This window comes from Salmo salar, chromosome ssa12 (assembly GCF_905237065.1).
Source record: "Salmo salar chromosome ssa12, Ssal_v3.1, whole genome shotgun sequence".
Lineage (NCBI taxonomy): Eukaryota > Metazoa > Chordata > Actinopteri > Salmoniformes > Salmonidae > Salmo > Salmo salar.
In genome coordinates, this window is record NC_059453.1 from 96135838 (window position 1) to 96149001 (window position 13164).

Consider the following 13164-nt stretch of genomic DNA (forward strand, 5'->3'; position numbering starts at 1 on the left):
ATGCTTTTATTATACAGCTGCATTTTTATGATGAAAATGAGCTTCCCAAAACTTTAAACCAACACACTGCTTATGTATACCAGTTAGGCTCTACACCCCTTGTAAAGCAAATGAATGTGCTTCATTTTAAGAAGTTATTTGGCCACATTAGTTGCGATACAAACCTTATCAAAACATATAGGCGTATATAGGCTAGGCTACATGAGGTGTGCGATGATTTAAAAAAGTCATTTTTCGGTTCATGATAATGTTCAATTCTACATCAAAACATATTTCAGACATATATTATTTAGAATATGTAAAGACAAGATTATTAAACCAAGAATAGTCTGATAGGTGACAATATTAGCCTATCACTTGTGAATAAAACGTATCACTTGTTAATGATGCCCAGCTTTAAAGATCCGCACATTTCATTTAAAATTTTCGCCTAAAATGACATACCCAAATCTAACTGCCTGTAGCTCAGGACCTGAAACAAGGATATGCATATTCTTGAAACCATTTGAAAGGAAACACTTTGAATTTTGTAGATATGTGAAATGAATGTAGGAGAATATAACACAGTAGATCTGGTAATAGATAATACAAAGAGAAAAAAAAGCTTTTTTTTGTGTACTATCATCTTTGAAATGCAAGAGAAAGGCCATAACGTATTATTTCAGCCCAGGCGCAATTTATATTTTAGCCACTAGGTGACAGCAGTGTATGTGCAATGTTTTCCAATAAACCATTGCATATATGTTCAAAATGTTGTATCAAGACTGCCCAAATGTGCCTAAATGGTTAATTAATGACTTTTCAAGTTCAAAACTGTGCACTTTCCTCAAACAATAGCATGTTATTCTTACCACTGTAATAGCTACTGTAAATTGGACAGTGCAGTTAGATTAACAATAATTTAAGCTTGCTGCCAATATCAGATATGTCTATGTCCTGGGAAATTTTCTTGTTACTTACAACCTTCTAATCACATTAGCCTATGTTAGCTCAACCGTCCCGTGGAGGAACCCCCGATCCTGTAGAGGTTAAATAGAGAATTGAGGATGCTTTTCCCATGGTTCATTTTTCATACCAAACAGGTAGGCTATACACCTGTTGTAAAGAGAAGCAATGTGTTCGGTTTTGACCCCCCTCAGTCTCGTGCAGTGGAGGAGCTCTTCGTGGGCTATACTCAGCCTTGTCTCAGGATAGTAAGTTGGTGGTCTGTTGATATCCCTCTAGTGGTGTAGGGGCTGTGCATAGGCAAAGTGGATTGAGTTATACCCTGCCTGGATGGCCCTGTCTGGGGTATCGTCGGAATGGGCCACAGTGTCCCCCGACCCCTCCCATCTCAGCCTCCAGTATATATTCTGCAACAGTATTTGCACCAGGGGGATAGGATCAGTCTGTTATGTCTGGTGTAATTCCCTTGTCTTATCTGGTGAGTGAATTTAAGTATGCTCTAAGTATGAGTCTAATTCTTTCTCCCCCCCTCCCCTCCCGGAGGACCTGGCCTGATGACTCGTGGCTGATCTTCCATTTTTGGCCCTGCCAAAAATGTCCATCCTGGATAGACAATAAAGTGTTATTCTATTCTATTCTATTCTCTCTACCGCACCTGCTGTCTCGACATCTCTGAATGCTCGGCTATGAAAAGCCAACTGACATTTACCCCTTGAGGTGCTGACCTGTTGCACCCTCTACAACTACTCTGATTATTATATGACCCTGCTGGTCAGCTATGAATGTTTGAAGACCTTGAAGAACAATCTGGCCTTAAAGATCATGTACTCTTATAATCTCCACCTGGCACAGCCAGAAAAGGACTGGCCACCCCTCAGAGCCTGGTTCCTCTCTAGGTTTCTTTATAGGTCCACGCCTATCGAGGGAGTTTTTCCTAGCCACCATGCTTCTACATCTGCATTGCTTGCTGTTTGGGGTTTTACGCTGGGTTTCTTCATAAATACATTTGATTGATTGATTTAATATTAGAAACGTTGAGAAATAAATAAAGTAGGCCTAGCAAGCTGATTGGATCCTCCTCTTTTTAACAGAGGCCATCACTCTGTTTTCTCACACAATTGCATAGCTTATAGAAATTGCATAGCCTATAGAAATGTTGAGCAACATGAGCTCACAGGCTCTCATGAAGTGTTTGTTTCGATTTTTGATTACATTTGCATTGATGTCCGAGTGATTAGAGGGACAATAGAGTGCTGAGTACCAGCTACTAATGACCATCAGCATCCTCGGAGCTTGGAGAAGGCTAATTACTGTGACTAAATGTTCACTGGAATTTGACTGCCATCATGACTCGTGACTGCCGATGTGGCGGTAATAGGGTTACCCCAACAGCCCTGGGGGGGGGGGGGGTTACTGCACATCCTTGCAGAGTGCAGAATAAAATAGTACCAAGGGGTGAAGTGCAAACACCACTGCAGTGTGATATGGATTCTATCATTGGCCTACTACCATGCCTCATAAATAGTTCAATAATAAAGTAATGCCCTTGCTAATAAGGGCTCAAGAATCTATCATGTGCCAATATTTATGGGGTTTAAAGTACAGCCTTGTTGAGTGCATTACCAAATGGCTACCTGTGCATTTCCTGCTGGTGTCTTCCTTCTTGGAAGAGCTCATCAGTTTACAGTTGAAGTTCTCCTCCCAGTATTCTGCGAACCAGACGTTTCTCCTGTTGTTCTCTAGCGTTCGCGTGGTGAAGTAGGTATCAAACCCTGGAGAAAAAAAAGAGACAGATAATCAAGTCTTAAAACGAGTCTTAGGCCTCAAGAGCATCTGCAGTATTTAACTATCGGCAGCGTAGCCTAGTGGTTAGAGCTGTTGGACTAGTAACCGAAAGGTTGCAAGATCAAATCCCTGAGCTGACAAGGTACAAATCTGTTGTTCTGCCCCTGAACAAAGGGAGTTAACCCACTGTTCCTAGGCAGTCATTCAAAATAAGAATTTGATCTTAACTGACTTGCCTAGTTAAATAAAGGTTTAAAAGAAATCAACTGCTTGTGTAGAAAAAGTCCTGTATCACATTTTGTATTTATTTAGACACGCTGTTTGAATTATTTGCAATATGTAGCTCACTTTACCTTCAAGCTTTATATTTGTCCAGTTCCTATTGCTCCTGTTTCCCATGCTGAAATAGACCAATATTGTGAAACCACTATTTTAGGACATATTACATTGCCTAGAGACTAACATTGAAAGTGTTAGTAATTCAAGCTGATGAGTATTTCAGTAGAAATCTCCTTCCTGAGTCTGCATCCCACATGACAACTTCCAAGAACAGAGAACAAATGTTTGCATCTTTTCAAATTATAGTTTGTTATTTTTCTATTTCAGACTGCGGAGACACGTCATTCAGGGATGGTGGGGCAGAGGCCTACCCGTTTTGAGCCCCACCTGTTTAACTATAAAACAAATATATAGTTGAAGTGGGAAGTTAACATACACTAAGGTTAGAGTCATTAAAACTTGTTTTTCAACCACTACAAATTTCTTGTTAACAAACTATAGTTTTGGCAAGTCGGTTAGGACATCTACTTTGTGCATGACACAAGTAATTTTTCCAACAATTGTTTACAGACAGATTATTTCACTTATAATTCACTGTATCACAATTCCAGTGGGTCAGAGGTTTACATACACTAAGTTGACTGTACCTTTAAATAGCTTGGAAAATTCCAGAAAATGATGTCATGGCTTTAGAAGCTTCTGATAGGCTAATTGACATCATTTGAGTGGATGTATTTCAAGGCCTACCTTCAAACTCAGTACCTCTTTGCTTGACATCATGGGAATATCAAAATAAAGACTTCAGAAAAAAATATTACACCTCCACAAGTCTGGTTCATACTTGGGAGCAATTTCCAAACGCCTGAAGGTACCACGTTCATCTGTACAAACAATAGTATGCAAGTATAAACACCATGGGACCATGCAGCCGTCATACCGCTCAGGAGGCTTGCAAGCCAAAGAACACCATCCCAACCGTGAAGCACGGGGGTGGCAGCATCATGTTGTGGGGGTGGTTTGCTGCTGGAGGGACTGGTGCACTTCACAAAATAGATGGCATCATGAGAATGGAAAAGTATGTGGATATATTGAAGCAACATCTCAAGACATCAGTCAGTTAAAGCTTTGTTGCAAATGAGCCTTCCAAATGGACAATGACCCCAAACACACTTCCAAAGTTGTAGCAAAATGGCTTAAGAATAACAAAGTCAAGGTATTGGAGAGGCCATCACAAAGCCCTGACCTCAATCTCATAGAAAATGTGTGGCAAGAACTGAAAAAGCGTGTGTGAGCAAGGAGACCTACAAACCTGACTCAGTTTCACCAGCTCTGTCAGGAGGAATGGTATTGTGGGAAGCTTGTGGAAGACTACCCGGAACGTTTGACCCAAGTTAAAAAATTTAAAGGCAATGCTACCAAATACTAATTGAGAGTATGTAAACTTCTGACCCACTGGGAATGTGATGAAAGAAATAAAAGCTGAAATAAATCATTCTCTCTACTATTGTTCTGACATTTAACATTCTTAAAATAAAGTGGTGATCCTAACTGACAGGACATTTTTACTAGGATTAAATGTCAGGAAATGTGAAAAACTGAGTTTAAATGTATTTGGCTAAGGTGTATGTAAACTTCTGACTTCAACTATATATATATATATACATATATATATACACAGTATATACTGACCAGTGTTCCATTATTATAGAGACAGAGTAAGACAGAGACAGTGAGAGAGAAAAAAAAGAAAGGCAATTTAATCAATAGGGCACTTCAGGAAAAATAAAACTCAACCTTCTTCCTCTACTTTCTGCATTATGTATGCCCTGAAATTATCTAAGCTTTGTGTATGAAAATCTAAAGCACAAATCACACTCTGATTAATCACTGTAATCATTTGACTGACTAGTGTTGAGAGACATGTCATTCCTACCATTGGCAGACCCTTTTCACATTTCAGTTTAAGTGGATACCAATCTGATCCACTTAGTCTGTCTGTTTTGCGTGAGGCTGACAAATGAGAGATGTCTCTCTGACTGTCATAGTTATCATTATATTGCAAACTACTGCAAAGTAACTACAGCGGTACATTACAGCGGTACATTAAGAAGGTACATTACTGTGCTACGTCCTGAGAAACGATACAGCTTCATCTCCCAACCAATATGATAATTGGCAGTTGCAAACATTAGTTTTCTCTTTGTTTGCTAAATCTGACCGAAAATGTTAGAATGAGATGTTGTTCACTATGAAATTAAGTTACCATTAACATTCACTATGTAAAATGAAACTTGGGCCCTTTTTTTCTTTCCAAATAATATGGAGGCAAAAATAGTCCCTTTTATGTTTCTGCCATCCTGTAGAGTTGTTAGAATGATGCCGTTCTTTCCGTCTCAAAGCAAACCCATTCTGTGATTACTTAACTCAAGGCCCTCCTGAGTGACGTTTCTAGAGGGTCACGTAAAAAATGTTTCAAAAAAACGTAAAAATAAAAATAACTGTATTCTCAGCTAAACAGACAAATAACCACAGATCTTAATATTCTACTAATCAATTGATACAATCATTAAACCATGAAGTGTGTGAGTGAGTAGGGATCTGATAAAACTTGGGTCCCAAATGGCACCATATTCAGTATTCAGTGCACTACATTTGACCAGGACCCATAAGGCTAGTGCACTGTATAGGGAATAGGGTTCCATTTGGGACAGGGAAGACTTCATTTTGCTCGATATTGGAGGCACAGTCTGGGACGTCTGAAGTACACAGGGGAAATCAGGTTACAGAGCTGTGTGTGTGTGTGTGTGTATGTGTGTGTGTCTGTCTGTCACTCTCTGTGTCTGTCTGTCTGTCTGTCTGTCTGTCTGTCTGTCTGTCTGTCTGTCTGTCTGTCTGTCTGTCTGTCTGTCTGTCTGTCTGTCTGTCTGTCTGTCTGTCTGTCTGTCTGTCTGTCTGTCTGTCTGTCTGTCTCTGTGTGTGTCACAGACACATCTGAAGTTTACAGAGAAAAAAATAGCTCACACGTATCAGAGGGAACTGCCATTTACTGTAGAGTGCCGTTTGTTTTCTAAAGAAATGTCTAATTTTGACAAGTATTCATACCACTGAATCAATACTTTGCAGAAGCATTTTGACAGTGATTACAGCTGTGAGTCTTTCTGGGTGAGTCTCTAACAGCTTTCCACACCTGGATTGTGCAACATTTGCCCATTTTATTCTTTTCAAAATTCTTCTAGCTCTGCCAAATTGGTTGTTGATCATCGCTAGACAACCATTTTCAGGTCCTGTCACAGATTTTTAACTAGATTTAAGTCAAACCTGTAACTTTGGCCACTCAGGAACGTTCACTGTCTTCTTGGTAAGCAACTCCAGTGTATATTTGACCTTATGTTTTAGGTTATTGTCCTGCTGAAAAGGTGAAAGGAACGCAGACTGAACCAGGTTTTCCTCTAGGATTTTGCCTGTTTCTTAGCTCTATTTCCTTTTCTTTTTTTTATCCTGAGAAATTCCTCAATCCTTAACGATTGCAAGCATACCGATTTACATGATCCAACCACTACTGTGCTTGAAAATATGGAGAGCAGTATTCAGTAATGTGTTAATTGTTTTACCACAATTTTTTTTGCAGTATTACTTTAGTGCCAGGAAGCATGTTTTGGAATATTTGTATTCTGTACAGGCTTCCTTCTTTTCACTCTGTCATTTAGGTTAATATTGCGGAGTAACTTACAATGTTGTTGATCCATCCTCAGTGTTCTCCTATCACAGCCATTAAACTCTTGTCATTTTTTTTTTTATGTCACCATTGGCCTCATGGTTAGGAAGGATGCCTGTATCTTTGTAGTGACTGGGTGTATTGATACACCATCGAAAATGTAATTAACAACTACCAATCGACCAATAGGTGTCCTTCTTTCGAGGGCATTGGAAAACCCCCCTTGGTCTTTGTGGTTGAATTTGTGGTTGAAATTCACTGCTCACCTGAGGGACCTTACAGATAGTTGTATGTGTGGGGCACAGAGATAAGGTAGTCATTAAAACATCATGTTACATACTGTTATTACACACAAAGGAATTGAAAACTAATTGACTCAAGACATTTCAGCTTTTCATTTTTAATTAATTTGTAAAAATGTCTAAAAACATAATTCCACTTTGACATATCGGGGTATTATGTGTAGGCCAGTGACACACAATCTCAATTTAATCCAACTATAAATTCAGACTGTAACACAACATAAATGTGAAAAAAGTCAAGGAGTGTGAATACTATCTGAAGGCGCCGTATTTGTTTCCTCATCTACCACTGATCATAAACATTTAGTGCTTGCAATAACGTAGCCGAAATCAAGTGTAGGCATCTTGCTTATCTTATTGCATTATCCTGCTTGATTGCGTATACACTATTCCAAAAGCTCTCAGTTGTGAACACTTTGACTCAGGTACTTTTGAAAATAGGATTGTTATTATGTTATATTTCTATCATCATGAAGATAAGACCTTACGCCTGCTCTCTGATCGTGTGAGGGTAGGAAAGAGATGAAATGTGGATCAAAAATGCATGGGTTTTGAGCTCTTTCAAAATATAATTTTCTTTTAAATATTACAGCAGATCCACACATTCCCGTGACACAAGTTATATTCCATTATATTCTTACTATAAAATATAGGCTGTGTGTGTTGACAGTGATCGGGTAGGGATTTCATGTCTGTTTAATGAACAGAACGGCAAAATATTTATTTCATTTGGATGGCGCATCCTTGGCTGCACAGACCCATAAAAAAAAGAATTACTGCTAATTAAATTCATAATATGATATTCTATTCTTTTGAAAATACATTTCATTAGTGTTATAATGTTTCTTAGGACCTGCCTAAACAAATTAATAATAGATTTATTTTTTGATGGTGTATATTCTCAATAGATTTATTAAAATAGACAGCCACCTACATATGCACACCACTACTACCACTCGTCTCCAGCATACCAGCAAGCACACAGGACATATATGTATGCAGGCAATAATGTGATAAAAACAGGCTTGTTTGTAAGAGAGTCATATAAACATTTTTATATATATATTTTATTTAACTAGGCAAGTCAGTTAAGAACACATTCTTATTTTCAATGACTGCCTAGGAACAGTTGGTTAACTGCCTTGTTCAGGGGCAGAACAACATATTTGCACCTTGTCAGCTCAGGGATTCGATCTTGCAACCTTTACGGTTACTAGTCCAACAGCTCTAACCACTAGGCTACCTGCCGCCCCCATTCAATAAAGGCAAAATACTGTGTAAATCCTGTGTGAAAGCAGTACGTGTGTGCGTCCATGCGTATACGTGCATTCTGTGTGGCAGAGGGGGTTGATAGAGCTCTAACTGAGGACCCTGGGTACAATTAGAGAGAAACTTCCCGTAGAACCTCATCTAAAACAACAACAATTAGAGAGAACCTGTCACGTCCTGAACAGCAGAGGGAGCAATTGTATTAGTTTTGGTCAGGACGTGGCTGGTTTTTGTGTGTTAAGTGTTGTGTTGGTGATTGGACTCCCAATTGAAGGCAGGTGTGTTGAGATGCCTTTGATTGGGAGTCCTATATAGTAGTGTGTGTTTTTCTTTGGGGTTGTGGGTAGTTGTTTTTGCACTGCGTTAGTTAGCCTGCAAAACTGTTGCTGTCTTGTTTATTGTTTTTTCCTGTGGATGCCTTACTTGAGTATTAAAAAACTATGAGTATCCACATTCCCGCTGCGCCTTGGTCCATTCTTGAAGACAGCTGTGACAGAACTACCCACCACCAAAGGACCAAGCAGCGGACGAACGAGGAAGAAGGATGGACGTGGGCGGAGATAAGGATGAGCGTTTCCAGGGCTATGGAAGAGTTTAGTAAACTCGAGAGGCAGCCCCAATATTTTTTTTGGGGGGGTCACAAGGGCTGTTTGACGGGGCGAGAAGGGAGCCCCAGGCCAGCTCCCCGTACCCTGTTTAGGCTGAAACAGACTGGACAGGTCCCGTGCTTTGGGGTTGGGGCTGTGGTGAGGCCTGGGATTTTCAGGCCGGTAGGCACAGTACCAGCGCCCCGCATGTGCCAGGGCGAAGAAAGCATCGAGCCTGAAGGGGTGATGCCAACCCTGCACTCAAGACCGCCAGTACGCCTCTACGGTCCGGTGTTTCCCGCTATACGCACCTGCATGGAGGTGCGTGTCTCCAGGCTGGCACATCCAGTACCAGCCCCACGCATCAGGCGTAGAGTGCGTCAGCCCAGCCTCGCCAGTCAAGAGTCGCCAGAGCTGCCCGCCAGTCATGAGTCGCCAGAGCTGCCCGCCAGTCAAGAGTCGCCAGAGCTGCCCGCCAGTCATGAGTCGCCAGAGCTGCCCGCCAGTCATGAGTCGCCAGAGCTGCCCGCCAGTCAAGAGTCGCCAGAGCGGCCCGCCAGTCATGAGTCGCCAGAGCGGCCCGCCAGTCATGAGTCGCCAGAGCGGCCCGCCAGTCATGAGTCGCCAGAGCGGCCCGCCAGTCATGAGTCGCCAGAGCGGCCCGCCAGTCATGAGTCGCCAGAGCGGCCCGCCAGTCATGAGTCGCCAGAGCGGCCCGACTGCCCGGAGCTGCCAGAGCGGCCCGACTGCCCGGAGCTGCCAGAGCGGCCCGACTGCCCGGAGCTGCCAGAGCGGCCCGACTGCCCGGAGCTGCCAGAGTGGCCCGACTGCCCGGAGCTGCCAGAGCGGCCCGACTGCCCGGGTCTGCCAGAGTGGCCCGCCTGCCCGGATCTGCCAGGGTGCCCCGCCTGTCCTCCGGCCCAGCCCGAGTGGCCCGCCTGTCCTCCGGTCCAGCCCGAGTGGCCCGCCTGTCCTCTGGTCCAGCCCGAGTGGCCCGCCTGTCCTCTGGCCCAGCCCGAGTGGCCCGCCTGTCTTCAGGCCCAGCCCGAGTGGCCCGCCTGTCCTCCGGCCCAGCCCGAGTGGCCCGCCTGTCCTCCGGCCCAGCCCGAGTGGCCCGCCTGTCCTCCGGCCCAGCCCGAGTGGCCCGCCTTTCCTCCGGCCCTGCCCGAGTACTCCGCCTGTCCTCCGGCCCAGCTCGAGTTGCCCGTCTGCCCGGCGCAGCTATCAGTGGAGCGAGGTCCACGTCCCGCACCTGAGCCACCTCCAGGATAGGTGGGTTGGGGAGGGAGGGTGTAGCACAGTGCCGTCATGGACGGCAGCCACCCTCCCTTCTCTCCCTTATTGTTTAGGGGTTATTGTTTATTGGTTTTGTTGGGGTATTGGGGATTTTTTTGTGTTTTCTTTTTTAAGGTGCATTCCGGGGTCTGCACCTTGAGGGGGGGGGGGTACTGTCACGTCCTGACCAGCAGAGGGAGCAATTGTATTAGTTTTGGTCAGGACGTGGCAGGTTTTTGTGTGTTAAGTGTTGTGTTGGTGATTGGACTCCCAATTGAAGGCAGGTGTGTTGAGATGCCTTTGATTGGGAGTCCTATATAGTAGTGTGTGTTTTTCTTTGGGGTTGTGGGTAGTTGTTTTTGCACTGCGTTAGTTAGCCTGCAAAACTGTTGCTGTCTTGTTTATTGTTTTTTCCTGTGGATGCCTTACTTGAGTATTAAAAAACTATGAGTATCCACATTCCCGCTGCGCCTTGGTCCATTCTTGAAGACAGCTGTGACAGAACCTTGCTGTAGAACCTCATCTAAAACAACAACAATTAGAGAGAAACTTCCAGTAGAACCTCAATTAAAGAGAACCCTGCTTTAGAAACTTGTAACGCCCTGGCCATAGAGAGGGGTTTTTGTTCTTTATTTTGGTTAGGCCAGGGTGTTACATTGGGTGGGCATTCTATGTTCCTTTTTCTATGTTTTTGTATTTCTTTGTTTTGGGCCGTGTGTGGCTCCCAATCAGGCACAGCTGAAGTTCGTTGTTGCTGATTGGGAGTCACACATAAGGAGCATGTTTTTCCTTTGGGTTTTGTGGGTAATTGTTTCTGTTAGTGTTTTGCACCTGACAGGACTGTTTGGCTGTCGGTTTTCTTATTTTTGTATAGTGTTCTTTCTGCTAATATTCAATGATGAACACTAACTCCGCTGCACCTTGGTCTACTCTCTCTCACGACAGCCGTTACAAACCTCATCTAAAACAACAGCAATTTGAGAGAACATTGCTGTAGAACCTCATCTAAAACAACAACAATAAGATAGAACCCTGCTGTAGAACCTCATCTAAAACAACAACAATTACAGAGAACCCTGCTCTAGAACCTCATCTAAAACAACAACAATTAGAGAGAACCTTGCTGTAGAACCTCATCTAAAACAACAACAATTAGAGAGAACCTTGCTGTAGAACCTCATCTAAAACAACAACAATTACAGAGAACCCTGCTCTAGAACCTCATCTAAAACAACAACAATTACAGAGAACCCTGCTGTAGAACCTCATCTAAAAAAACAACAAGAGGCCAAAACACACACAGCTGGGGGTCACTGTTAAAGTCAGTAGCAAGCCGGGATTCTAATAGCTGAATAGTGACTAAATATGAAGGATGCAATGCCATGAGACGAAGTTGAAGGGAGACAATGACTGTCTTGTTAAATTAAGATTGAAGTGAAGTCCTAATTTTAGAATGATTGAAAACGTTGTGAACCAATGGTTCTTCTGAGAAACTGGAAGTCAGTAGGATGAAAGGTTCAAGTGTTTTTCCATGCAACTTCACCAGAAAAATTTGTTTTGGGGTGGCCTAGTTAAAAGAGTTAAATTAAAACATTTAATAAAAAACAAACTAGTTGGGCTAAAATGAATACTTACACAGAAGGGTCACGTAAGGTACCAGTCAAAAGTTTGGACACACCTACTCATTGAAGTACATTTTTTTATTTTTACTATTTTCTACATTTTTGAATAATATTGAAGACCTCAAAACTATGCAATACCACATATGGAATAATGTAGTAACCAAAAAAATGTTAAACAAATCAAAATATACTTCATATTTACATTTACATTTTACATTTACATCATTTAGCAGACGCTCTTATCCAGAGCGACTTACAAATTGATGCATTCACCTTATGATATCCAGTGGAACAACCACTTTACAATAGTACATCTATATCTTATTTTTTTGGGTGGGGGGGGGGGTAAGAAGGATTACTTTATCCTATCCCAGGTATTCCTTAAAGAGGTGGGGTTTCAGGTGTCTCCGGAAGGTGGTGATTGACTCCGCTGTCCTGGCGTCGTGAGGGAGCTTGATCCACCATTGGGGTGCCAGAGCAGCGAACAGTTTTGACTGGGCTGAGCGGGAACTGTGCTTCCGCAGAGGTAGGGAGGCGAGCAGGCCAGAGGTGGATGAACGCAGTGCCCTTCTTTGGGTGTAGGGACTGATCAGAGCCTGAAGGTACGGAGGTGCTGTTCCCCTCACAGCTCCGTAGGCAAGCACCATGGTCTTGTAGCAGATGCGAGCTTCAACTGGAAGCCAGTGGAGTGTGCGGAGGATATTTGAGATTCTTCAAAGTAGCCACCCTTTGCCTTGATGACAGCCTTGCACTCTCTTGGCATTCTCTCAACCAGCTTCATGAGGTAGTCACCTGGAATGCATTACAATCAACAGGTGTGCCTTGTTATGTCTTAATTTGTGGAATTTCATTTCTTCTTAATGCGTTTGAGCCAATCAGTTGTGTTGTGACAAGGTAGGGTTGGTATAAGGAATATAGCCCTATAAGCATTACATGGGCTTGCTCCTACCTATCTTTCCGATTTGGTCCTGCCGTACATACCTACACGTACGCTACGGTCACAAGACGCAGGCCTCCTAATTGTCCCTAGAATTTCTAAGCAAACGGCTGGAGGTAGGGCTTTCTCCTATAGAGCTCCATTTTTATGGAATGGTCTGCCTACCAATGTGAGAGACACAGACTCAGTCTCAACCTTTAAGTCTTTACTGAAGACTTATCTCTTCAGTAGGTCCTATGATTAAGTATAGTCTGGCCCAGGAGTGTGAAGGTGAACGGAAAGGCTGGAGCAACGAACCGCCCTTGCTGTCTCTGCCTTGCCGGTTCCCCTCTTTCCACTGGGATTCTCTGCCTCTAACCCTTTTACAGGGGCTGAGTCACTGGCTTACTGGTGTTCTTCCATGCCGTCCATGGGAGGGGTGCGTTTTTGAGTGGGTTGAGTCACTGAC

At 43.1% G+C, this 13164-nt stretch overlaps 1 protein-coding gene across 1 annotated transcript in view; it reads right to left on the reverse strand.

Moving 5' to 3' along the window:
- LOC106566206 (metabotropic glutamate receptor 7) overlaps positions 1 to 13164 on the reverse strand; it is a 396414-nt gene that overhangs the window by 181803 nt on the left and 201447 nt on the right. Inside the window, exon 5 of the mRNA XM_045691964.1 lies at positions 2580 to 2717. Within this exon, the coding sequence (XP_045547920.1) occupies positions 2580 to 2717 (138 nt within the window). The remainder of the gene's footprint in view (positions 1 to 2579; positions 2718 to 13164) is intronic.